The following is a 27987-nucleotide window of genomic DNA, read 5'->3' on the forward strand; positions in this document are numbered from 1 at the left end:
GTATTTTATGAGTAGCGTTTGGTTAGCCTACAAAATAATCAGACCGAACGTTGCATACAGTGCTTTATTACTGGGCCACCTCTACTAGCCCTCGCTCCCAACCTGGTGCCCATATCCCTCCGCCTGATATCGTAATGACGTAAACAGTACGTGCAAGTTTACTGATATGATCTGAATGTTACAGTATCCAGATCAGATGATGGATCTGCACCTGGACACGACCACAACGCAGCCCTGAAGTGTCATCAGAGATTGTGTCAATAGACTCTCCCCTGTGGAGGCCTCATCGACATGACAGCCATCGGCACTGATCCTCAACAAAGACCACAAGAACCAGACAGGTCCTCCACACATTATTACTGATTTGACTACACTGACACTACTGGATGAGAACTGAACTTTGCTGGATGAAAACATCACTGTTTTCTGCAGAGTAGCTTTATAGCGGAATTTAACTCATTATATAATTGATGGTGTTTACACAGTTATTGTACCAAAATCAACACTGGACTGATTTCAACCGAATAATAATGACTGTTCACTATTATCTTTTTAGAGCTGCTTTACAGCAGAGCTGAATTCTGTTTGCATCATTGAATCTACTGTATATTTTGCTGTTATCACTGCAAAGATTCTTTGAAGCAATCTGTATTGTATTAAGCGTTATCTAAAAAAATGTGACTTGACTTGTTTTCTATATTGGTAGCTAGTTTAACTTGAAATTAAGACTAAAATACTCTTTAAGAAAGTAAGAGTTTGATGCAGTAGGTCATATTCCTCTTTTTGACCACCAGATGGCCATAATGTACACAGTTTTGAAAAGTTTTGAGCAATGAACAATTATTTTTGTAGGCCCAACCCCCAAAATGAGTTTGTTTTAAATAGGTTTTTGGTCAATGCCTGAAATAAGGTCTGTGGTGAACACAAGTTTAAGATATGAAATCATCTGACCGTAGTGTAGTTTGCTTATCTTCTTACTTCTTTTGATTGTATTTAGGCTTCAAATTGTATTAATAAAACTTGTGTTCATTTGTGAAGATTATCATAATGAACAAAATATGTAAGAATCACCAAAAATGGCACAAAAAACAACAACAAACAAACAAAAAAGGTAGGGCGGGACTTGTTTTTGTCCATGGCTATTGATCCCAGCTGAGACTGAGTGACAGGTTGTCCCGCCCTCGTGCCAGTAAACACGTCATCAGAGAAGTTATTTTGAATAAAGATTACTTTTCATGTGTGTGTGTTTTTTTTTTTGTGTGTTTTTTTTGCCCACTGTATAATGAAATTATGCATATTTGGATACATCTATACATTTGTGGATATACTGTATGCAAGCTGCTGAGAACAGGATAGTTTGAGAATCACATGTTCGTCACAAACACACTGACTCGTTGTGTGAACGCCAAAATTGTCCTGGATAAAAAAAAATATATATATATATTTAAATATAAATAATAATTTTAATACATATTTTAACATACATAAAAATATTCATACATAAGCATCATTACATTACAATTCCTTTCAGGCAATACACAATATAATTCAACTGTGTAAAGGATTTATGTGTGGAATGTCAATCATCTGTGGCAGCAGAGTGCACGCGCTTTATGTGTGATGTTTTTAATATAACTCTCACGAGCTCTCACAGTCACGTGTTAGTCACAGTTCCAGGAAGTTCCCGCAGCATCAGCACAGGCTCGGTGCTAGCTGTCAAACACTGAAACCTGTCAGATATAAACTCAGATTAACGGACAATTAAACGGTTAAAACGGGAATAAACCACCGCGTCTCGCAGAACAATGGGATGAAACACATTTTTAATTCCAGGATCTGTGTTTTAGCGAGTTTAAAGGGCAAATATGGAAGCTAACTAGCAATATGCTCATGACACTTTAACAACACAACAAAAACAAAGGAGTTTCAGTGTTATTTTATGATTTGGACCGACACAGGACTCAAGAAGGATGGAGTGGGACATTTGACAAGAGGCGAGATGGTTAACAAATAAGTTAACGATCTATGTCTGCTGTGTAGTAGTAGTGGATTTGCCATATTTAGTTTGTTTACTATTGTCCTGTCCGCTGCCATCCGATTATACAGTGCTCGGGCGTTTAATTTTTTTGTTTTACCATTTTTGGTTAAGTACATAAGAGCTCCAGTATGCATGACGCATTTGAACCGGTTCCTATTCTGGAGAAATTACCGCTCCAGATTGACTGTCTGGCGGCCTGGGGTGAGTTTACATTTACATTTAGTCATTTACCAGACGTCTTTAAGCGAGTTCTGCTTCCCTTTTTTCTCATTCCCATTTCCTTAAACACTTTTAACTCACATGTGGAGTATCATTGATAACAAATTTGTATTAGTCGATTAAAGACTTTGTCTCAAAACCTTACACACTGTAGCATTTGCTGAATGAGTTGTTGTATAGTTGTTCATATCGCCAGAAAGCTGTTTCCTCTGGCTGTGTCTCAACATCTCTTTAGCTGTCTACATAGACAACGCGTTAGTATTTCTTCCCAGACAGTTTTTTGAGCAATAGGGATCGAATAGTTGAATGTTTGTTGATCAAAAAGTGGAATAGTTGTAGGGCTGTGCAACGATTAATCGCATCCAAAATAAAAGTTTGTGTTTACTTAATATATGTGTGTGTGCTGCTGTGTATACTTATTTTGTGTATGCATGTATATATTTAAGAAATATTTGCATTTATTTACTGTATATATATTTATACATAGTGTATCGTATATTATATTATATAGCCTACATATAAATATTTTATATTTAAAAAACAAAATTTTCTTAAATATATAGCCTACTGTACATGCATGTGCGTGTATTTATATATACAAAATAATTATACATATATTATGTAAACACAAACTTTTATTTTGGAAGCGATTAATCGTTGCACATCCCTAGACCATAGACTGTAAAAAATAGCCCTAGACCCAGTTTTGTTCCAGAACCTGATGAGCTGGTCAACACGCCATTGATGTCCAAGAAACTTTACAGTTTTTAAAGAGCCTCTTAATTCTGGATTATACTACAGAATTACTTCCATGAACTCATTTGTACATCTTTGCCATGTCATTCAGTGTGATAATGATACTGTGATTGCAGACGATTGGCTCCTTGTCGGGACCAAACCGGGTCATCTCCTTCAGTACAGGATCAAGAAAGATGCAGGTGCAGAGTTTTTGTTTGCCGCTGTGCATATATTCTGCATTGATTATTTGTTGGATTTACTTTTAGTTTCATTGATAATATATTTCATTACAGGTACAAACCGGTTTGAAGTTACATTAGAGAAATCCAATAAGAACTTCTCAAAGAAGATTCAGCAGGTATGAACCGATAGAGTCCATCCATTAAAGGATTAGTTCACCTAAATGTCGTCATTATTTACGCACCTTTATGTTATCTATGAATAGTCCTTAATTTGTGGTCTGCTTCTCACACTAAGCTGTCGTACGACTTCAAAAGACATAGAACATGGTAGCCTGGGAAAACCCAGGCAAACTTCCGGCAAATTTAGATTTGCTCTGCAAGTAGTCTGGCAAAGAGCCCATTCAAGCCCATTTCTAATCCGTCCAAATCGAGGCACCAATCAGAAACGTTGAGGCGGGCTTTACACGATGACGATCGCTCTGATTGGTTTTAGGTCTATCCGCACCCAGAGGCATTTGAGCGACGTCCGTTGGTGAAGCGCACCGACTTTTAAATGCATTATTATATTCAAATTGCAAACACATGAGGACAGTCTCCATGAAAGACCCACTGGCAGATGAACATGCTGCTACATTTCTCTCCGAAACGGTAGGAAATTTAATTAGATTTAATAGAGGATTTTAACTGTGACAAGATGATTGACAGGGCAGTTTACGTGACAGGACGCACGCGACAGATCCGTCCGATAAAGATGACGAAGTAGTATGTCCCAAAGCTTGCCTACTTTTTTGCTTCATGTTCAAAAGTAAATACCTTTTCTTCACAAAAAGAGTACATACTTTTATGGCGTAGTGTAACTTAGGCGAATTGGGACGCAGCATATGGCTTTACACGATGACGATCGCTCTGATTGGTTTTAGGTCTATCCAATTGCGCACAAAGGCATTTGAGCGACATCCGTTGGTGACGCCCCTTTGGAAATTAGTTAATAATGAAGCTTTGCCAGACCATAACTCAGTTACTACTGAGAATGGTCTGGTTTTTACCAGGCTAAGAACATGGGCCATTTTGATGGTGTTCTCTGGTCCTTTGTGGGGTTTGACATCTGTTGTCACTTTAAACTGTGATTTTTATAACCTGCATGAAGATTCTTCAAAAATTCTCTTTTTTAAAATAGAAAAATTTGCTGCATGAGGGTGAGAAAATAATGACAAATTGACAGTGGTGAACTATGTCTAAAGAAATGAATTTACTTCTGGGTATCTCTTATAATCTGTAATTTCCTCTTTCTATAATCCTCTTTCAGCTGTTTGTGGTTTCGCAGTACAAGATTTTGGTTAGTCTTTTGGGTGAGTATTTTTTCCCCACAGAACTGTGAAGTCATTGTCATCTGATGTGTCATAGTCATATGTACTTTCTTTGTTGGTTGCATACTTGAGTTCAACTTGCAAACTTGTTTCATAGACTAACATTGATGTGGTGTAGTGGATATTATGGAACTGTGTAGTTTTGGTGTCAGCAGTGCCATTGCCCTCTTTTATTTCAGAAAATAACATCCACGTTCATGACTTGCTGACGTTCCAGCAGATAACTGTGGTGTCCAAAGCCAGGGGAGCCACACTGTTTGCCTGCGACCTGCAGGTAGGCTAAAGAAGTCCTCTGGCCGGTTGATGTTTTCATGCATACAGTACAGTGGTCCCAAAATGTGTTTGTGAAATGTTGATATTTAAAGGGATATTTCACCGCTGGAAAGATGAATGTGTATTTAAATTGGGTAATTTATGTAGTAGAAATGTGAAATTTGGTGCCTTCTAGACTGAGAAAAGCCAGAAAATGTATTATTGGCTTATGTGGATGAAAGACAACAACTCCCAGAATGCACTTGCTTCGCCTGCCCTACGAGGACACTCCCAAGTCACACCTACCGGTTACAGAGGGCAGTATCGGAAGAAATGATACAACTAGGCTACTAGTCGACTCGAAACTGAAAATACGCCGTTTTATCGTGAGATCCCCCTATGGGCGGGTTGAGCACATGCAGAACGAGCTCCTCCTACTGGCTGGAGTCTCTCGCCTCTGGACAAAGAAAACTCAGATGACGCTAAATGACGATTTCTGCGTCATCTGAGGTTTTTTTCCAGACACACAATACAGAAATCTCTCGTCTCAGGGGGACATGAGGGAGGGAAGCACGGTCATTTGAAAATACTACCGGGTTTCAACTGATAAAAAGCTTAATGCTAATCGGTGAAGTATCCCTCTAACGTAATAAATTATGCGAGTGGTTCCTCTGCGAGGACTGAACTTGAGGAGAACTGACTTCATATATCTTCTAAAAATCACAGCCACAGTTGCTTAAAAGTCATTACAAAACAAAAAAAATTATGAAAAAAAAAGATGACTTTGATATTTTGTTATGAAATGATATTCATACACTTTTAAGTGTGCCTAAAGGGTCCAAATACTCAGGGTCCCCGCGGGTCCTTCAAAAGTTTTAAATATCTTAACTGGTATCAGAAAAGTCTTAATTATAATTTCAAGAGGTTCTTTAATTTGTGGATAGAAAAACATGAATCTTGTTTGTGCCTCTCTTATAATGTTGGACTGTTGAAGGTTAAATGGATCCAATCCATGTTCAATAAAAAGGATTTGATGATGCAGCAATAACCATAATACATGTGTTTTTGAACTTTGCTCATTTAAAACAGGATCTATTTAAATGGCAAAAGTTCAAATAAGTGAGCAAGTGACAAAATAAATAACAGCTGATGTTATTTATCAGTTGTTAAAATAGGTATCGGTATCGGCCAAAAGAAATCCTATAGATGCATCCCAAATTTGAACTGTAAAGTTGTTTAAATTGTGTTTTTTACGGTCATCCTGTGGTTTAGTATGTTACCGTAGACAGACATTGTTCTACCCGGCTCAAATGATAATAATTATGTTTGTGCAGGTCTCAAAAAAAGCCTTACATTTGATTTTTAAAACCCTGCAAATACTTTTGGGACCACTTTTAGTCAATGCCATTGCCTGTTAATAATCTGACTCTCTCTCTCTCGGTCTCTCTCTCGGTCTCTCTCGGTCTCTCTCTCGGTCTCTCTCTCTCTCTCTCTCTCTCTCTCTCTCTCTCTCCAGAAGTCCAGCTCAGGTGAGGCCAAACTGCGCATGTGTGTTGCAGTGAAGAGGAAGATTCAGCTCTATTACTGGAAGGACAGAGAATTCCTTGAATTACAGGTTGCTTGAGGCTTGGAAACACACAAACAACATATTTTTGATGAACCATAACAGTAGCCTAAATCTTGTTTGGTCTCTCCTGCAGGGAGATTTTGCCGCTCCAGACATTCCCAAGTCCATGGCTTGGTGTGAGAACTCAATATGCGTGGGTTTCAAACGAGACTACTATCTGATCCGGGTAAGGGAAATAAAATTCAGCTCTGCTTATATTTAATTTCCTTTGCAATTTTGACAGAAGTTCATCTATGTTAGCCAGCAACAATACAACGGTGGCCCGATATTTAGCTTTTCCTCACTAGTGTCAACATCAGCCCGGGACCTTTCAAGCACACTTTGTTTCCTCCTAAACTAATCAAATCAGTCAGATGTATAGTGAATGGTCTATGATCCATGATATATAGCTGATATATGGTGAATATAGACTAGATTGCTCTCCTTTAACCTGCAGCTTAATATACCATGTATGCATATCAATATATGCGTGATATATTAAGCTCTTAATATATCATATATATATATAATATATATTACGGATATTCACTCACATTAGGTTGTTGTTGTTGTTTTTTGGGTCAATCATATGACTTTTCTCTTTAGATGGATGGACGTGGCTCAGTCAAGGAACTGTTCCCCACTGGGAAACAGCTGGAACCGTTGGTGGCCCCATTGGCTGATGGGAAGGTGGCAGTGGGTCAGGATGATCTCACGGTTGTTTTGAACGAAGATGGCGTCTGCACTCAGAAATGTGCCCTTAACTGGACGGACATTCCTGTTGCAATGGGTATGATGTCAGTCTTAACAAACGTGTTTCTCAGGTGCTCATAAGCCACTTATCAAACATGTTCAGTCAACAACAGATTGTCAAGAAAACTGGTGTCCAGTTACCATCCAATCAGATAACCTGATCAAATAATGAGCAAAAAAAGTGGTGGAAAATCTTGTCTAATATTACTTCCAATGTCGTGAACAATCGAATCTTTACTAGCTTACTGTACATAGCATAATAAAACAAACTGGAAGCAAAACATGCTTAACAATGTCATTTCTTTCACTCGATGAACTGTTTTTTTAATTGTAGCAATAATAAACAATTCATTTAACATTATTACATTGTTTTTTTAACAACTGAAAAGAAAATAATAGGATTTCTAACAGTAAACCGATATCATAACCAATAGACATAAACTGAACATCACAGCTGGATTAGCATGTAAACGCATTATCCTGCTTTCTGTCGGCTTACTGAAGTGTGTAGGAAGGGAGGAGGAAATATCTCACAAACTCACTTCTTGATTGTTCTCTCGTGCAGAAGTGGTTCAGTCAAAGTGCTGCATCTGTAACTGCATGAGAGCAGAATATATGAGCCGTGAGATTCCCGCTGACGTGTTGCAGTGCTCTTCGGTTTTTAATGCTTTATTTAACATCACAACCGACATAACAGAAATACACAGATACGCAAATCATTGCGTTTTGACGTCACTATCGGGAAATAACCTGATTTATTAATAAAGTTTTGTAAACGCGGTTTACTTGCGTCGTCGGGTTATTGGTTTACATGTAAACCCGGACAACAGGTCTTTTTTCAATAAGCATTTTTTTGTGAGTTATCAGTGTACTGTGTGCATGTAAACGTGCTCACGTACACATTTGCATTAAGGATCGTTATATAATCCTTAATATAAATGCATGTAGGGTACGTGCAAATGCTTAGTTTGTAAACTGCTTTAGTTTATGCAAATGAAAGGCATTTATTTTATTGTTTGTAATTTGCTTCATTGTTTTATTTTATTACCGAATCTTGACTTTTGAACTTTTTACTTGCATAAGTTAAGTTAGTATCAGTTTCTTTCTTTTTTTGTGGTATCGAAATTGGATTCAAGAATTGTGAAATTTAACTAACTAAACAAAAATTTTGGTTTTCTAGCGAAAATAACAATGTAATCATGATATATATATTGTTATTGTGGTATAAAATTACTCATATCTTGATTATAACATTTTGGCAATTTGCTGACCTGGGCATTTTTCTTTTTTATTATTGTAGTACTCTACTAATTTGATTGTTTTACAAGAAAGATAATTATTTGTTTTATTGATGGTACTTGTACATTATCTTTAAGCTTCCGCTAAGACAAACGTTCATTACAATGTGGAAGAACAGCATAGCAACAAACACTACTGGAACAACAGTGCTTTAAGTCCTTACTTTTTTAAGTCCTTATTCAGATATATCTGACGCCTGAATGCTGAAACTGACTAATGAGGATCAAAATCTGAATTTTTTTTTTTGTGATGATGCAAACAAATCATTGAAATGAATTTGAACTGATTCTTAGAAAAAATTATTATGTGAAGAGTTTAATGATTAATATTGGCCTATGAGCAGTTCCACCTCAGCATGCACAAACTTCTTTGCATGGCTTTGTACATATTTGCGCTCATTTGATTCTATTTTAAGCCATCAGTGATGATGTATTACTGTCAGCTCTTTTGAACATGTTTTTCCATTTTTAAACCCATTCCTCTTTCATTTCTGAGTCTTCTTATGGCTATGTTCTCATGTCTTTCACTAGAGCACCAGCCGCCCTACATCATTGCAGTGTTGCCCCGGTATGTGGAGATCCGCACTCTGGAACCCAGACTGCTGGTGCAGAGCGTAGAACTGCAGAGACCACGCTTCATCACCTCCGCTGGGTGAGAGCTGCACACGATCTCGGTTTACAGGGAAACATGGGGATTTTCAGTCTGACTGAAGAGCTATTTTACATTAGCTATGTTTACATGCACCCAAATAATCAGTTTAGAATCAAATTAATTTAGTCAGACTGAAAATCCGTCATGTAAACACCCTCAATCGATGCGATCGAGCTTGATCCGAATGACATTTTCACCGGATTGAAAGGGGTGCTGTAGACCTGAAATATAACAAAATTAAAAATTAAAAAGGTAATTGTGACTTTTTCTCTCACAATTGCGAGTTTATATCTCACAATTCAGACTTTTTATGTCAGAATTGCGTGATATAAAGTCGCAATTGTGTGTTATAAAGTCAGAATTGCGTGATATAAAGTCGCAATTGTGTGTTATAAAGTCTGAATTGTGAGATAAAAACTCGCAATTGCGAGAAATAAACTCACAATTCTTTTTTTCTCAGAATTGCATGTTTATATCTCGCAATTCTGACTTTATAACACACAATTGGGAGATATAAAGTCACAATTGCATGTTTCTTGCAAAAATAACAATGTCATCATGATATATACATTTTTATTGTGGTATAAAATTACTCATATCTTGATTATAAAATTTTGGCAATTTGCCGACCTGGGTGGTTTTTTAAAAATTATTGTAATAAAGTCAGTATTTTTTTCCTTAGAATTGGACTTTATTTCTCGCAATTGCACGTTTATATCTTACAATTCTGAGAAAAGATGTCAGAATTGCGAGATCTAAACTCGCAATGTTTTATTCTGTGGCGGAAACAAGCTTCCATAGAAATATGAAAATGAAGCATGTAAAAGCTTGAATCTGTTTTTTTTTTTACTTTTTTTTTTTACTTTCTTTCCCTCTTTGATTTCACAGATCAAATGTTGTCTATGTCGCAAGCAATCATTTTGTCTGGCGTCTGGTGCCGGTCTCCATAGCCAGCCAGATACGGCAGCTGCTACAGGACAAACAGTTTGAACTGGCGCTTCAGCTAGCGGTGAGAAACTCTGATTTTAGCATCCAGTAAATACTGTATGCAAAGTACACAGTGGGTTGACCTTGTTTTTGTCTCATCTTTCCTCAGAAAATGAAGGATGATTTAGATGCAGACAAGAGACAACAGATCCATCACATTCAGAACCTGTATGCCTTCAACCTGTTCTGTCAGAAGCGCTTTGACGACTCTATGCAGGGGTTCGCTAAGTTAGGCACCGGTGAGCTGAGTTCACACAGCAGTGATGATGCACCACCAATGACAAAAGAATAAATTGATTTAAGTTGTAATTGATTTCCTTGACGACCACATTCAATCATTCGAGAGAAACTTTCTGGTAGGCTGATATAAAAAACCTGTCGTTTAAATACCAACTGGTCAGATTGAAGTTTTGGAAAGTTAATTTTCATGTCTGATAAACCTCACGTTATCTGTGGTCTTGCTGATTAAGGCTGAGTTGCATCGTACAGTCCACTAGAGAGTGCCATTGCACCAGGACAGTGAGATCCATGAATAATAGAGTTCGACAGTGATGAGGGATTTTTGTAAGTTAACCTGCAAGATTGCATCACTGTTTTTCCCTCAACAAAACCCCAATAGGATTTTTCATTGGCTTTTGGATTATTGCAGAAAATAAGCTCTGTGACCAACAAAAGTTCATGATTCACACACATTTTCTTCATCATGATAATCTTTGTTAATGAAGTTTTGAAGCCCAAATACAATCACCAGAAATAAAAAGCTAAACGTAGGCTTTAAACGAACTGCAGCACGGTCACATGACTTGAGCGTCACCACCATTAAGCTTCAACAACTCTTTCAGCCTTAAATTTAGAGTTCGAATAGTTTGCAAGAGCACAATTATAAACGCAGTGAGGCTGTGAAAGTGACTCATGAGTAGATGAGTTTACCTGTTCGGTGTGATGATGTTTAAAGTCCCCGACAACCTCTCTTGTCCCATTTAGACATTTATTAGCAAACGGCTTTTTCAAGACACGTAAAAGCTTTATAAAAATCACAAGGCGTTATTATTACTAATGTGCTTTATATCATAGAATAAAACATGAAAATACTTTGAGCTTGTGTTCACCACAGACCTTATTTCAGGCATTTAACCATAAACCCAATGACTTCAGGAAGTGCAAAATGCAACTCGTTTTGGCCCCACAAAAACACGTCATCGCTGCAGCACTCTATATAATGGGTTAAATCTGATTTGCTCTTCTCTTGTACAGATCCCACTCATGTGATTGGACTGTATCCAGACCTTCTTCCCTCCGACTACCGCAAACAGCTTCACTACCCAAACCCTCTGCCCACACTGTCCGGAGCCGAGCTGGAGAAAGCCCACCTAGCCCTCATAGACTACCTGACACAGGTGTTCGGGATTTATGAAGTTCACACGGAGTGCTTTACAAACGTTTTTCATAATCTTACAGTTTTCTCTCTGTGTTTTTGATAGAAACGCAGTCATTTGGTGAAGCAGCTGAATGACTCGGACCCCTCTACCACCTCGCCTCTCATGGAGGGAACCCCGACCATCAAGAGCCGCAAGAAACTCCTTCAGATCATCGATACCACCCTGCTCAAATGTTACCTCCATGTAAGATCACCCCAAAAATTAAAATTTGCTGTTAATTTAAGCCCTCATGCTATCCAAGATGCTTCAGTAGAACAGTAAAGATGATTTTTAGCTGAAACCGTGATCCTTGGTGAGTTATAATGTAAGTCAATGGCTTCTGCCACTTTAAGAGTCACAAAAACATACAGGCAAAATATACCTGTGGCTCATGATGATACATTGAGGTCTTATGAGGCGAAACGATCGGCCTGTGCGAGAACCTGACCATTACTACATTAATAACTGTAATCCACAGCCTGAGCGCGTTCATGACAATCTGTAGTGCGAGCATCCTGTCGCATAATGACGTATTCTGACGTCTGTCTGTGAAAATGGTTTAAAAAAATGTCTTGTAACAAATCTAGTGACATGCTGTAATTATCTGTCCACAGACTGTTGATTTGATGAGCGTAACTGGTGCCCGCTGCATTCCCAAATGTCCTTTAAATTCACAGCACATGCACAGACTTATTCACTGTGAACTGAGACGCAGAAAACACCAGATCACGAGATGATTGCGTGATCAAAGTGCGCTCTCCACTTTGAAACATGTAGCGCAACACACTTGTTTAATTAAATTGCAGCCTTTTGATACGGACAATAAGCAAAACCGTGCTTTTTATTTTAGTTCAATTGACAGATGCTTTGCCAAAGCAGTGCTGCAAAAAATAACGTTAGAGAACTATCATGTTAATTTTGAGAAGTGTACAAATATTTCGGTTCACTATGAAACTGCCAGTGTAGTGTAGTGAGAAACAGTGAAGAATCGGATCATGTGACACTGTAGACTGCTGACAATTCAGCTTTGATCACAGGAATGCATTACATTTTACAATATATTCGCATAGAAAAAAACTTTTTAAATTATAATAATATTTCACAATATTGTTGTTTTTACCGTATTTTTTATTAAATAAATGCAGCCTGGGTGAGCAGAAGAGACTTCTTTCAAAAACGTTTAGAAATCTTACAGACCCCAAACTTTTGACCTGTAGTTTGTATATATTGCATATAGAAAATGAAGACTATTTTTAGGACCATTAAAATATCATTGGACGCTGCAAGATAATTTGTGGCTAATACTTTTCTAAAGGAATTTTGTGACTTTTCAGAATCGTAGTTATCAATATTTATCAGTATGTACTACAGTAAACCAAAGTTGACATCGAATATTATGATAAGCTCACGAAAGATTGTAAGGTGTGTAGGGATACACATATATTAACATTTTGACCGACACCGATATATCGGCCGATAAATCTAAATCCAAATTTTTATATAATTTTTGGGAGGCTGATTACAAAAACAAAAGTCTCACCATTAAAAGCCATATCCAAAGCACACAATTATAATGTTCTCATTATAATTGTATGTAGCCTACATGACAGACTTGCGCTACACATGTTGCACTTTACTGTATTTTCCTTTTTGAAGTGATTTCAATCATATTTCAAGTAATTAAAAAACACCATGGATAACAGTGCGCATCTGAAGTGTCTCAGCGGAAGGAAATAATACATTATTTATCGTTTTTAATATATCGGCCAAAAAAAATGATCGGGACGATAACGTTAAAAATGATCATATATCGGCCAATACCGATAATATGGTGGCCTATATATCGTGCATCCCTAAAGGTGTGATTAGTTCTTTAGATAATTGTGCCATAAACTCTAAAATATTTTCCTTCAAACTGTTAAGAAACTCATTTTCATTACAAAATGCCACCAGTAAACAGTGTTTTTTTCTGTTCTCTTAATTATTCTCAGTAGTTTCTCATAACTGTAATACTGTCAATAGAAGTATGATGTATAAATGTATGAATACTTGTGTATGATGCCTAAAGTGCTTGCCTAGCTAGACGGCTCACTGCAGCAGTTTTGTTTTTGGCAGCCCTTTTAGTTTTAGTCTTAGTCTTTTGGACGAAAATGCTTTTTAGTTTTAGTCACATTTTAGTCACTTATAAACTTCATAGTTTTAGTCAAGTTTTAGTCGACGAAAACACAAAAAGGTTTTAGTCAATTTTAGTAAAAAAAAAAAAAAAAAGTAGTCTTTAACAAATTAATTTAGGTTAAAAAGTATTGGAAATGGGCTTAGGTTTGACAGGTTGTAGCAAGTGTTGCAATTCAAGTGTTGTAACTCAATTCAATTTGAGCTACTACAACATTACACACAGATAAAGTGGTAACAGTGGAAACACTGTTTTACTCCAAAAAAGCCAGGAATAAAAACATTCTTACTTTGGCAATTGTGGCTTTATTATATAATTAGTTAAATAATAATTTATGTTATAAGTGATGTTATAATCTAAGTTATATAATAATTATATATTACTTTGTACCAATTAGCCTACTAAACTAATGCTCGGACACACTCGGTCTCTCTCGCGCGCAGACACACTCGGTCTCTCTCGCGCACTGTCGCTCGCTCGCGCAGTTCGTTTCGCTTTTGTCCAGTCCGGCGCCTCATATCGAAGATGTGTGGCGAGTGACTAGCCGCAGCCGCAGGTGTGTTGTTGTTGTGTGGAATCTGATGCGCCGCATGGCGGCAGCCGGGTGGTGGGCGTACCCATAACAAGGATAGGAAGCGGCAGCATTGCTGATACTTTTTTTAGCTCAAAACAGACAGATTTCACGCAAAATAGGCAGAAACGTCTCGTCATGTTTTAGTCACCTTAGAGCCATTTTTAGCTAGTCATCGTCGCGTTATCGTCATAAAAAAAAAGGTGCGTCAACGAAATAATTTCGTTATCGTCATCGTTGACGAAAACAACATTGCACTGCAGTTAAAGCTAGATTACCTCAACACACTGTAATGGATTCTGTATGAATTTACAATGTAGTTTTTGTTTTGTTTTTTTTAGACCAATGTAGCCTTGGTGTCTCCTCTCCTGCGCCTGGAGAACAACCACTGTCACATAGAGGAGAGCGAGTACGTGCTGAAGAAAGCTCATAAATACAGCGAGCTCATCATCCTCTATGAGAAGAAAGGCCTTCACCAGAAAGGTGCGCGCAGTCTTATCAAACGCTTAATGAAAACTTACATCATCTAGACTGTCATGTGTTTATGTGAGCCTGAGGACTCTCCATTAGGAGTGTAATGTGTGTGTGTGTGTGTGTGTGTGTGTGTGTGTGTGTGTGTCCGACATGTTGCTCATCTCTCTGCAAAACCCAAGCATCTGAACATCATTCGGAGGGCTCAGATCAGCTCTTGTTTATAGAGATCATGCCTTACAGAGAAATGCTGATGAGGACCAGGCCGTGTAGATCCACACTGCCTAATAAACCCTCAGTGCAGCCAAGAACACTTCTGTATATAAACATCACTGTCACAAACCGTTCATGAATATACACTGATTGCACTCTCTTTCTGTTTGACTACGTCATTCTCATGCAGTTGTTTCCAATTGTTTTCATTTACGATCTGTGTGTATTTATGTGGGTGATTGGTTGATTGCAGTTTCACTAACCTTTCAAATCATTTAACATTGCATTCAAAAAAGCATTCAAAATAACCAGGGGTTTAGTGAGAGCGAGTCATCTGAGCTGTTTCATTGAGGAAGCCCATTCAAACTGAATGATTTCGGACGACGTATTGCACCGTATATTCTGCAATAGTGTGTCTGTTGACTATTTACTGTCAACATATGATTCTTTCTCTCTTGTAATTCAGAAGTCACCTGAAAAGTGCATAACCATGTTTGCCAGTCGTGTGTGTCATCTTCCTCATTCAGTTGAATTGACTTACAGAAGTGTGATTGTCCAGCTCTGCAGGTTCTGCTGGATCAGTCCACTAAAGCCAACTCTCCTCTGAAGGGCCATGAGAGGACTGTACAGTATCTTCAAAGGCTGGGTGAGATTAACACACTCATTTACTGCACATTCCCTAGCTGTGCTTTAATATAGTCAACAGACAAGTTGAGTGAGTGCTGTGGTTAATGTGATATCCGGATGCCCGCTTTTGCCTGAAGGTCGAGACAGAATCTTAAACATGCTAGCAAACTCTCATGGAAGAGACTCCAACCTAGGGCTGCACAATTAATCAAAGTCAAGCCAATATTGCTTAGTGGGATTTATCTAAATAAATGCTTTGCGTTTTTCAGAGTGAAGCGCAGCACTGTGTTCATGTACACGTCTCAGAGCGACTCAGTTAACAGTAAATGCTGCTCTGTATGAACTCATGAGCTGCTTTAATATACATTTGGGAACGCAACCAAAAATCTTGTAATGAGAAGAGCTTATCAATAAGAGAGAAGCTGCAAGGGCTTCTGTCGGTTTCCATCAAAATAAAAGTTTGATGGTTTAACGTTTAAAGAGGAAAAACTTAAAGACAGCCATTATTATTATTATTGTACATTTACAGCTGTAATGTACCATACAATTTTAATTATTATTATTTTATTTGACAGTCAATTATCACAATATTGGTATTTCATTTGTTTATATCTCTATATATAATTATGTATGTTTTTATTTAGTTATTATTGTTGTTATATAGCAAAAATGGTTTATAATCACAAAATGTTGCCCAAATTGTGCAGTCTTACAAACAAGATTAGCAAACCTTTAATATTTAAAGTGCATTTTAAATTGCAGCCAAAAACCCCTTGCATTTTTAATAAATATGTTCACTATGTGACAATATGTAACAGTATAGACACCAATTACTCTCGGCTCTATTTAACACATTTTGTAATGTAAAAAAAAAAAAAAGCCCACAGATTCTGCATATTAGTAACAATGGGGTGATCGATGAGTCGCATTCTTCCATTCTAACTGACTATATCAACAATATTAATTTGTAACAGTGACATGCATTGGTGTCTTTCTGCACAGGTGTGGAGAACCTGGGCATCATCTTCGAGTTTTCACCGTGGGTTCTGAAGATTTGTCCTGAGGATGGACTGAAGGTGAGATATGCATGGTCTGGTTGTGTCTGCATGTCTTCTGTGGTCATTTTGAAGAGCTTGAGTTTGACTTTGCTGCTGTCAGATCTTCACTGAGGACCTGACGGAGGTGGAGACTCTACCCAGGGATAAGGTGTTGAACTTCCTGAAGGAGGGGTTCAAGGAGCTGGCCATCCCATACCTGGAGCACATCATTTACATGTGGGAAGAGACACGGCCCGAGTTCCACAACGTTCTGATCCAGCTGTACCTGGAGAAGGTGCAAGGCCTCATGAAAGTGTACCTCAACTCACTGCCTGAAGGTCAGACGCTGCTTTATCAGCACAACTACAGAGCTGCAGGAAAACAGTCTGTCTTTTATGCAGCAGCTTCTGAAAAAACTATACAGAGGTCACGGTCAACTGCTGCTGACTAGTGTTAGTTTACATCAGCTAGTTTTTAATTTACCTTTTAGTTTTTTTCATATTTGTGACCCTGGACCACAAAAGCAGTCACATGGGTCAAGTTTTTTAAATTGCAATTTATACATCATATGAAAGCTGAATAAATGAGCTTTCCATTGATGTATGGTTTGTTAGGATAGGACAGTATTTGGCCGAGATACGACTATTTGAACATCTGGAATCTGAGGGTGCAAAAAAATCGAAACATTGAGAAAATCGCCTTTAAAGTTGTCCATTTATGTTCACGATTGTGCTGCATTCACTCACAAAAATAGATGTTTTATATATTTATGGTAGGAAATGTACAAAATATCTTCATGGAACATGATCTTTACTTAATAATTTACTTTACTTAAAACTAATAATTTTTGCCATAAAAGAAAAATCAATAATTTTGACCCATACAATGTATTGTTTGCTATTGCCACAAATATACCGGTGCGACTTGTGACTGGTTTTGTGATCCAGGGTCACATATAGTCAACCTTGTCCTGTTTTTGTTTAATCAAGTTTTAGTCAACTAAATGTCTGGGAATTTTAGTGCATTTTTAGCCAATGAAAACATTTTCGTCATGCTGCATAATTTTTTAATTGATAATCACGATTATTTTGCTCACAATTATAATTGCAACAATTGTTTTTACAAAAAAACAATTTTTTACATTTAATCGGAATGATTGCACATTAAGCACAAATCAAGAGGATGCTAACTCGTATGCATGGTTTATTTGACCTCACCTAGTTTCCAGATTTATTATAGGCTGTTGAAAATGTGCGCTTCTTCCATAGTGTAGAAAATGTACAACACAGTTCATGCCTTGAAAATAGCCTCTGCTGACATTTCTACCTACCTATCTACATTTATAAAATAAAAAATGTAATATAAGCCACCAATGCATTCATAAGGGGTGGGAAATTATATATATTTAATTATTTATTTATATACATGCTACCACTCGCACACACTGCCAATATATATATATATATATATATATATATATATACATGCATACATACATACATATATATATATATATATATATATATATATATATATATATATATATATATATATATATATATATACAGTGTGTATTTATACCTATACATATACAGTACATACACACACACACACACACACACACACACACACACACACACACACACACACACATATATATATATATTGGCAGTGTATGTGAGTGGTAGCAGTGCTATTCACTGGCAGTTTTAAAAGTTTTAATAAAACCTTTATTAGCAACACAATTGTTTTTATTTTATAAATAAAACATTCTTTGGTTTTACACTTTACAATGTTGTTTAATTATTATAATTTTTTTACATTAGTTAATTAGTTAGTATAACAAACTAACAATGAAAAATAGTTCTACAGTGTTTAATAATATTTGTTTATGTTAATTTCAACATTTAATAATACGCATCAAAAATGTAAAGTTGTATCTGTTAATATTACTCAATGCACGGTGAACTAACATGAACAAACAATGAACAATAGTATTTTGGTATTTGCTGGAAAACATATTTCTCATTGTTAATTCATTTTTGCTAATGCATTAACAAATGTTAACAAATTAGACTTTATTGTAAAGTGTTACCAAACATAAAAACAACATTTGTGCCTAAAAAATGAATATTTTCCAGCTCTGTGAAAGTACAGAGTAAACGCGTTGTGTTGACTGTGTCCAGGTGTTTCAGCTGTAGCTGCAGGAAAGGAGGCGGGAGAGCTGGGAGAATTCAGGAACAAGCTTCTGACATTCCTGGAAGTTTCCAGCAGTTATGAGCCAGAGAGACTCATCAGTGATTTCCCATTTGATGGTGAGTCCAGAGGTCAGAGACATTACACTGTCAAATCTAGCAATAGAGAAGTGTATGACCCGTACTGTTCCTGTTTGCTCTGTCAGGTCTGTTGGAGGAGAGGGCTCTGCTCTTGGGTCGTATGGGGAAACATGAGCAGGCTCTCTTTATCTATGTTCACATTCTGAAAGACACGCGTATGGCTGAAGAGTGAGTATCCTTCTATAATGCTGTTCTACATCATGATATCAATATGGACCCTATTTACTTTTTTTTTTTAAGGGGTGGTTGATTATGATTTCACTTTTTTAACTTTAGTTAGAGTGTAATGTTGCTGTTTGAGCATAAACAACATCTGCAAAGTTACGACGCTCAAAGTTCAAAGCAAAGGGAGATATTTACTTATAAAGAAATCGTTTTTTAAGGACTACAACAAACGGCTGGTAGGGACTACACAACATTCCTCCAGGGTTAGTGACATCACCGACCCTAGAATTTACATAAACTCCGCCCCCTGAACACGATTTATAGATTATCAAGACAGAATATGCTAATCAATGACTAGAAGATAACTACATATTAAGCTACATAAATTCATCAACTAACCATTCAGAAATGTCCTGTTGCTTCTACATGTTGTCACTTCTTCTTGAGTCTCTCTATCATCGTCTGACTCCGGTTTGAACATAAAAGGCTAAAAGTTTATGAAATTTCCAGTGCATGTCTTTGTGAGGTAAAAGGACTCAAGCTATTGAAGCTCCGCCCCCTGTGCCGGGAGCAGCAGCTCATTTGCATTTAAAGGAACAGACACAAAACAGTGCGTTTTTGCTCACCCTCAAAAAGTGACAAGTTTAACATGCTATATAAAAATATCTGTGGGGTATTTTGAACTAAAACTTCACATACACACTCTTGGGACAACAGAGACTTATTTTTCATCTTGTGAAAAGGGCATTATATCACCCCTTTAATACACGTTCCTGCCACTATTCATCAGTGTGTACAGTATTATTGAAAAAGAAAAATTGGTCATCAAAGTTGAATAATTTGCTCCACCTCTGTATCGTCTGATGCGACCTAGGCTTCACTATTTGTTATGACGAAGCTATAAAGATATTAAGACATTGTTTTAGGCTGCTTTAGTAGGTAACAGTAATATAACGCTGCATAATGTACATTGCCGTGAAAAGTTTGGATCAATTTAGATTCTGCTCGCCAATGCTGCATTTAATTGATCAAAAAAACGTAATATTGTGAAATATTATTACAATTTAAAATAAATGTTTTCTATTTGAATATATTGTGAAATGTAATGTATTCCTGTGATCAAAGCTGAATTTCAGCATCATTACTCCAGTCTTCAGTGTCACATGATCCTTCAGAAATCATTCTAATATGCTGATTTGCTGCTCAAGAAAAGCATTAATTTGAAATAGAAATCTTTTGTCGCATTATAAATGTCTTTACTGTCACTTTTGATCAGTTGAATGGCTCCTTTATGTTTTTAACATCAAAAACCTAAACAAAATTTTAATATATTCAAACTTTTGACCGATAGTGTAAATGTAGGCTATTAAAGTTGCAGCAATAATAGCAAATGACATTGGTATACGTGCTGAGGCTCTTGACCTTTAGCTTCCACGTTTCTAACTCCATTCTGATATTAAATGCCCGCTGTCAATGAATTGCCACCTACCAATTCACAAAAGCATCAAGTTCCACCTTTTTGTGTGGATTATCCTGTTACTGTATACAGTATGTCACTCACATTACAATAGGAAAATGCATTGCATTTCATGTTGACTGTTCCATGATAAGGAATCTGACTCTAAACTCAAGCTGTCACTCATGTTTTCTGTGTGTTGTGATGTTCTCAGGTACTGCCACAGTCACTACGATCCAGCAGCAAACGGCAATAAAGACGTGAGTGCTCCTCGGACACTTTTCACCAGTGTTATTTTGACTGGTTTCATTTTAACATTGTAATTCTACATGTTGTGTAGTCACCGAAGCAACAATCCCGAACACTGCAGCCCGAATTGAAAGACTTTGTGGCGTGTTTTTGTGTTGTTTTGTAGTGAAAACCCACCTGCAATCATGATGTACTTATTGCTAGTGAAAATAAGAGTAAAATTACTGCTAAATATGTTGTGCATTACTGAGATTTGAGTCCTGGTCCCAATGGTAGCATCAGCATAGAAATACTCATCATTTGCTTTGCTGCAAATACAGAATAGTGTTAGACACAATAGCTTGTACACTCACTAAATCAGTGCATTATGTATTTATTTACTGATTATTATAAATGTTTTTAATTATTCATGTTTTTACAGTTTAATAGTTATATCATTTATCAATTGTTGTAATATTTTTGTTGTTTTTTTATTTTATTTTTGTACAAATTATAATAGTAAATTAGTGATTGCATTTTCTCTAAATATAAAAAAGTACATACACTCCAAAAATTAAGCCTTTTTTCAAGATTTACACATTTCAATTAATAATTTTGAATAAATCTTACACTTAAATTTAAACCTATTTTACCCTTTTTTTAATTTATGAATACGAATCACATAAAGTAAATGGTCCATTCCCTTGTTCCATTAGGATTTATACAAAATGTTTTAAGCTCAATTTGTTTTAACTCATTTAGAATTCTTGTAAATGTAAGGATTATTCTATTCAATTCAATTCAATTTGATGGAATTTTTATATTAATTGAAATAGAAATAAATTACTATTAAAACTTGTTTAGTGTATCCAGTAAAATAATTTGCTTTGTAATCTACTAGTGAAATCAGACATCATGAGGACTAACAAAATATTCACCCTAGTTTACATTATATTCAGTATTATATATACAAGTTTAATACTATAATTAAACCACTAGAATATTTAATTTCATCTATAAATATAATACAAATATAAAAGCTGCATGGAAGCGAAAAGGTTGGAAAGACAAAAGTGTAGGTTGTGAATGAATGATTTGAAAGTATAACAATTATGGAAATAAGACCTCAATTGAACTCTTTAGTTACATTGTGTTATTTGTGATAATAAGACTTTTCATTCATTGAATTCATCATCTTTAATATTTACTGTAGTCACTCTCACATGCATTATTCCTTCAGTGTTCGAGTGGCTGCTGTAAACTGTTGAATGAGAGTAACTGTAAATACGGTTGTCAATCACAAACACTGTGGAAGTGTAGAAGTGTCTCTCTTGTTCCGACACACCTTGTGTAAATGTTAACAGAGTCTGTCTGCAGGTGTATCTGTCCCTCCTGCGCATGTATCTGTCTCCACCGGACGTGCACTTCCTCGGGCCCATAAAGATGGAGTTATGTGAGCCACAAGCCAACCTCCAGGCGGCCCTGAACGTCCTTAAGCTCCACCACAGCAAACTGAACACCACCAAAGTAAGTTTCCACCAAACACCAACAGGATCATAGACCCCAACTAAGGGTGTCACGATTTTCCAAATCCTCGATTCGATTACATTTTCGATTCTAAAGTTACGGTTCGATTCGATTTAAATTTTTTATTTTTTTTTGAAAGCACAAGCTATGCCATTTTTAGACTTGTATGCAATATAATAATATCTGACCTTTGTTCGCGATGTACCACACACTACATTGTCAAATTTAAAACGTTTATTAACAACATAATGTAACAATAACTTATATCTTCAGTCAATTGGAAACTTAAACAATATAACCTATTACCTATTATAGTCCCGGGGCTCCCTGGACTCCTCAGAGCAGTCACAGGCGAATAGCACGGCGTTTTAAATTGGGTTCCCACAGCGTTTGCAACGTAGTACGAGAGAACATTCTCGTAAGGGAACGTACTTGGTTACTTGCGTAACCTTGGTTCCCTTAGAGATAAGGGAACGAGTACTGCGTTGCCTTGCCGTGCTATTTCGCTCATATCAGGTACTTCGCTTCAGTTGATTTAAACCTAAAGTCCTTTGGCGAGTTTTCTCTAAATTTATACACTTCAGCCGCGTCCAAATTGGCACGCTCGAGGTTGGCAGGGCGCCAAGCGCTCCTACTCGCCATAGATTTGTGCAGTTGCCGCAGCACAGCCAATCAGCTCGCTCAGACGAGCTATGATGCTCTCGCTGTGCAGCTGCAATGCGTTTTAAAATAAAGGCTTCAATATTCTCGGGAAAATAAGTTTTACCTATTACAGGCAAGCCGAACTGACGTGACATATGGGGCGTGGCAGCATCGACGATTCCATTTTTTTATTCGATAATCGAGATTGAGCAATAATTTCGATCGATTTCGATTTAAAATCGAAATCGTGACACCCTTAACTCCAACCACCATCCGCATAGCAGAAGCCTGGAAAGATCCAACACACTTAAAGGGTTAGTTCACCCAAAAATGAAAATTCTGTCAGTAATTACTCACCCTCATGTTGTTCCAACCCCGTAAGACTTTTGTTCATCTTCAGAACACAAATTAAGACACACTCTTTACATCATGAACAAAAGTCTTACGGGGTTGGAACAACATGAGGGCGAGTAATTACTGACAGAATTTTCATTTTTGGGTGAACTAACGCTTTAAGGTGTTTTCACACAGTCCTCTTTAAAAGAACCAAACTCTTTGTGTTCTCTTTACGTTCACACTGTCCCTGTCCTTGAAAGAGGAAGAATTTGCGCTTTTCCACTGCATGGTCAGTACGGTACGGCTCGCTTTAAATGGTACCACCTCTGTTGAGGTTCCAAGCGTACCGTACCGATACTAAAATGTGACGTGAAAACACTGCAGATCACTGATTGGTCAGACAGAATCGTCACTACCAGCATCATTGTATTTGCGACACGAGACACTAAACCCGCTAGATTTAAATAGCCAGTAGACAACAGCCAACACTGTAGTTTCTTGCAGTTAAAAAGTTTCCTGCAAACTGTTTCTTGCAGTTAAAAACATCCACATGCCAAGAATCAAGGACACCACCCCCTCGATAGGCTCCATTGTTCCTGTGTTGTGCGTTTGAAATGTGGCGCGTTTACGATGATGTCATGGCAGTAGAGGCGGCAACTATAACGATCAGTCCCACCCACTTTGAAGCGGTACTAACTGCAGTAGAAAAGCAACCGAGCTAAAGCGAACCGAACCGTGCCGTACCGAGTCGAGTCGTACCACGCAGTGGAAAAGCGAAGCGAGCCGAACCGTTCCGCGCCGAGTTGAACTGTACCGAGCCGAGTCGAGCCGTAACATGCAGTGGAAAAGCGCCAAATGTGGTCTGACCTCTTTGTGTTTATACTGTTTCTTTTTGGGTTTAGTCCAGTTCAGTGTTTAATGGCTGACCCGGGATGTAAAAGTGTCCTAATTTGGTGTTACTCAGTCTTGGGTGGCATTTCATACTTGTGTGGTACTTATGTCAATTATCTCAGTTTTAAGAAATCAAATATTGCAGTAACAAACTGAAATATTCAAATTGAATAAAGGCCCATTCACACCAAGGATGATAACTATGGCGATAACTATGTAGTTAAAAAAAAATCTAAATATTAAAGCTTAGCAGAGTTCACATCTCAGCTACAACAGCACAGAGGAAACAGAATCAGAATGACTTTTTTCCCAGCATAATGAATGATAAAAACATTGACAGCCAATCAGAATCCATCCTGCTTTAAAGAGCTCGAGCATTTAAAGCAGCAGACGACAAAACTGCAGTGTGTGCTGAGAATAAACAGAACGATATCATCCACCGCTGTGAACGCTAATGTAGTCATCGTTGTTGGTGTGAACGGACCTTAAGTGTGTGTTGGCAGCCCCAATTAAATAAGACTGAGAGAGTGAAGCATGTGCTGTAGACGTGAAGAGAGAGAACGGAGAGTGTGTGTTGAAGTGCTACACAGCTCAGTCCTGCTGATGTCAACACACCGTTTAAGATGCCGGCGTTGGAAATGAGACCCAGTGTTGGCGTGTTGTCAGATGCCAGAGCCTGTGTGGGAAACATCTGTGGAAACATTTCCACTTTCAGACAGAGACAATTCCTGAACAGAACTGAATCCATGTCTCTGTCTCCTTCTTAAGGCCATAAACCTGTTGCCAGCCAACACACAGATCCGGGAGATCCAGGTGTTCCTGGAGAGTGTGCTGGAGGAGAAGGCTGGGAGGAAGCGCTTCGACCAGGTCCTGAAGAGCCTCCTACAGGCCGAGTTCCTGCGGGTATGTTTACTCCTGAATGATTGATTCAGTTCCTTCTGAAGCTGTGTAATTAATTCATGTCTGTGTTTTAAAACACTGTATCCATGCATCTCTATTTAAATTTTTTTCAAATTATAGTTGCTTGCCGAAATAATCTAGCTTGTTACTGGAAAAGACACAGTACTTACACAGATTCTACAGATTTTTTATTTTATTTTTTATTTAGTAGCATCACTTCTAAATAATTCCGGTCCAACCTGTCCCATATATTTATTTTAATGTGGTCCTATTATATATATATTTGTACATGTTTTATGTTAGCATCTTTCTTTAGTGTGTAATGTTGTTGTTTGAGCATGAAAAACTCTCCAAAGCACAAAGTCCCTCCAGCGGGAGTTATTCTCTACATCAGTGTCAGTGTTTCTGAACTCCGGAAACGCCTCCATTGTAGTCTTGAGTTTCTTCCAGGAACAAACACGTCACAATATTCCTCATTTAAATAATTCATATGCAGAATAAAGGGGCGGGGCCTGGTTGAGTTAGTAATGTGTTGAAACTGGCGGTTATGGTAAGGGGCGGGACATTTCCCAAAATCACCCAAAGCACTAGACCAATCACAACACACTGCTCCAGCCGACCAATCAGAGCACAGTGTGCTTTTCAGGAGGAGGTGCTTCATAGAGACAGGAACTAAACAGAGCGTTACTGACAGACTGGGAAGAGAGGAGCCGCAACAATGGAGAATATGAGAAAAAGAATGTGTTTTTTAACATTCAAGCTTAAAGCATATACTAGTGTAGCCCAAAAACAAAATCAAGACTTTGTAAAAGTGCATAATATGTCCCCTTTTATAATATTTGAATACATAGTATTTGTCCGTGTGCAGGTGCAGGAGGAGCGTATCTTTCACCAGCAGGTGAAGTGCGTCATCACAGATGAGAAGACCTGCAGAGTGTGCAAGAAGAAGATCGGAAACAGGTCTGCCTCACATTATTACCAGTTACACCACGAACTGGCCTTTCAGTCAATCTGGCACAGTTAGGCCCTGTCACAAATGGCACACTTCATTTGCACTTACGGTCTTTTGGACTTACAGTGGCTGCCGTGTGCACGTGTCCGTTAAGTCCATGAGACCGTCGGGTCGATCCCGAGAGTGTGGACTTGGAGGAAGACCACAAGTGCTTAGGGTGCCATTTAGGACAGGGCCAACGTTTATCTTTACTAAATGGATTACATGCATGTGTGATTACATAAAACACAGACAACAATAGATGAATCAAGACAAACATTTTCTGATGATTCATATTACTTAAGTTAAATTCTGAACTATTAAATTGAATGTTATACAGACTAAAGCAACATTCAGAGTCTCTATTTATTGTTTTCTGGTTTCATCAAACTGTCAGATTAACACAGCCGTTTCCTGGTGGAGAATCTGACATATTGCTGCAATGTGGAGTTGTATTCATTTGAGTGGATGCGTTAATTCCAGTCACACGTATTGTTTAGGACAAATATTGTGCATGTATGTTAAAGGGATAGTTCACCAAAAAATGAAAACTCTGTCATCATTTACTCACCCTCATGTCGTTCCAAACACATACGTATTTTGTTAACCTTCGAAACACAAATTAAACCCGTAGAGGAAAACAAACGTCTCTGAGAAAACTGTACAGTTGTGCTCTATTAGTGCTCATTATGATTGAAGGCGATGCACTGTATGAATACTTCATTTGTTTGTGTGTCCTCTTCATGTCCAGTGCCTTTGCCAGGTATCCAAACGGTGTGGTGGTTCACTACTTCTGCTGTAAAGATCGCAACACGTGTCCAGCAGAGTAGAGGAAGACCGGAGACGGTGGACACACTCCCTCAGATGAGCACAGAGACCTCAGCAAACATCAAGTGTCTGTGTGAAAACACACCGAAGGAAACTCCCTCACTCTTTACATCTGTCTCATGCAATTCATCTAAAAACTCTGGACTGTGAGACTTAATTCAGATTTATGAAGTGCATTACTTTGAAAGCTTTGCCTGAACGCACAACACAAACTGTGGCTTCCTTCGCCCCCCTGAGAAACACTTATCTTTTCCCTCACGTCCCTCTTTACTTACAGTGCATCCGACATGACGCTGTGTGTGTGTGTGTGTGTTCAGCATCCAGGCTCACAGGGCTGCTGCTCTGCTTCACTCAGTTAGCTTGAGATGAAATCAGACGCCAGATAAAACCCTCTCGTACAGAAAGGTCAGCGCTTGCACACAACACACCCGTCCGATGGAAGGATGAATGCTTGCATGGACGTTCAGAGATCACTTACAGCTAGAAGTCTGCTTTTTTTAAGCAATGCCAATAAGCTTGGTATTGTGTCTTAAGTTTTTCTAGAGGTTTTGGAGAGCTCTACAATCATGGTAGCGTGCCACTTTTTCCTTTTTGTTCTGGTTACTCAAGTGGCTTTAACTTATTATTAACACACTGTCTAAACGTGTCCAGGAATGTGTCACCTATGTGTGCAATCGCGTCGCCCAATTGGGCGCCAGTATTTTTCTGGCTTCCTAACACATGTGTCCAACTAACACTGTTTTAACATGCTTGTGCTTTCAGTCAACTGTAAACCATGACCTGGACTGTTGCTCAAACAAAGGCACGCTCACTGACATTACACCATTATAACAGTGGAAATGGATGTGAATGTGTAGATTGTACATTGAACCCGAGGTGGAAGATGAACCTAATAAACATGTATCTTCTCTTATGAGTACGAGTGTCATATGTTTGAGCTGTAAGAGTGATGCTGTGGAACACACCTGACTTGGACTTGGACCTGCAAGAAACCACACAGAAACATGCTGAAAATCTCACAAAAAACACACAATAACCACTTTTCTCTTTGATTCTGAGCAGTGAGATCATTGAGATCCTATTAT

The 27987-nt window shown here is 37.8% G+C and overlaps 1 protein-coding gene across 3 annotated transcripts; it reads left to right on the top strand.

Annotated features, from left to right (window-relative positions):
• Positions 1-1672: 1672 nt before the first annotated feature.
• On the top strand, positions 1673-27818 carry vps39 (VPS39 subunit of HOPS complex). 3 transcript variants are annotated; one of them, XM_082143449.1, is made up of 24 exons: positions 1673-2239; positions 3130-3195; positions 3289-3353; positions 4484-4526; positions 4724-4818; positions 6313-6411; positions 6497-6589; positions 7009-7192; positions 8985-9105; positions 9994-10114; positions 10202-10331; positions 11347-11489; positions 11574-11714; positions 14596-14737; positions 15498-15584; positions 16568-16641; positions 16724-16940; positions 18789-18917; positions 19004-19106; positions 20774-20819; positions 22165-22314; positions 24952-25086; positions 25952-26043; positions 26826-27818. In XM_082143449.1, exons 1-24 carry the CDS (start codon positions 2167-2169, stop codon positions 26902-26904), a joined length of 2628 nt encoding a protein of 875 aa, XP_081999575.1. In that variant the 5' UTR covers positions 1673-2166; the 3' UTR covers positions 26905-27818. The 3 variants fall into 3 exon arrangements, with proteins under 3 accessions (XP_081999575.1, XP_081999576.1, XP_081999574.1); XM_082143450.1 differs by having other exon boundaries at positions 6316-6411; XM_082143448.1 differs by having other exon boundaries at positions 3130-3353.
• The last annotated feature ends 169 nt before the right edge of the window (positions 27819-27987 follow it).

The sequence above is a fragment of the Leuciscus leuciscus genome (genome assembly GCF_965113295.1).
Source record: "Leuciscus leuciscus genome assembly, chromosome: 17".
NCBI lineage: Eukaryota > Metazoa > Chordata > Actinopteri > Cypriniformes > Leuciscidae > Leuciscus > Leuciscus leuciscus.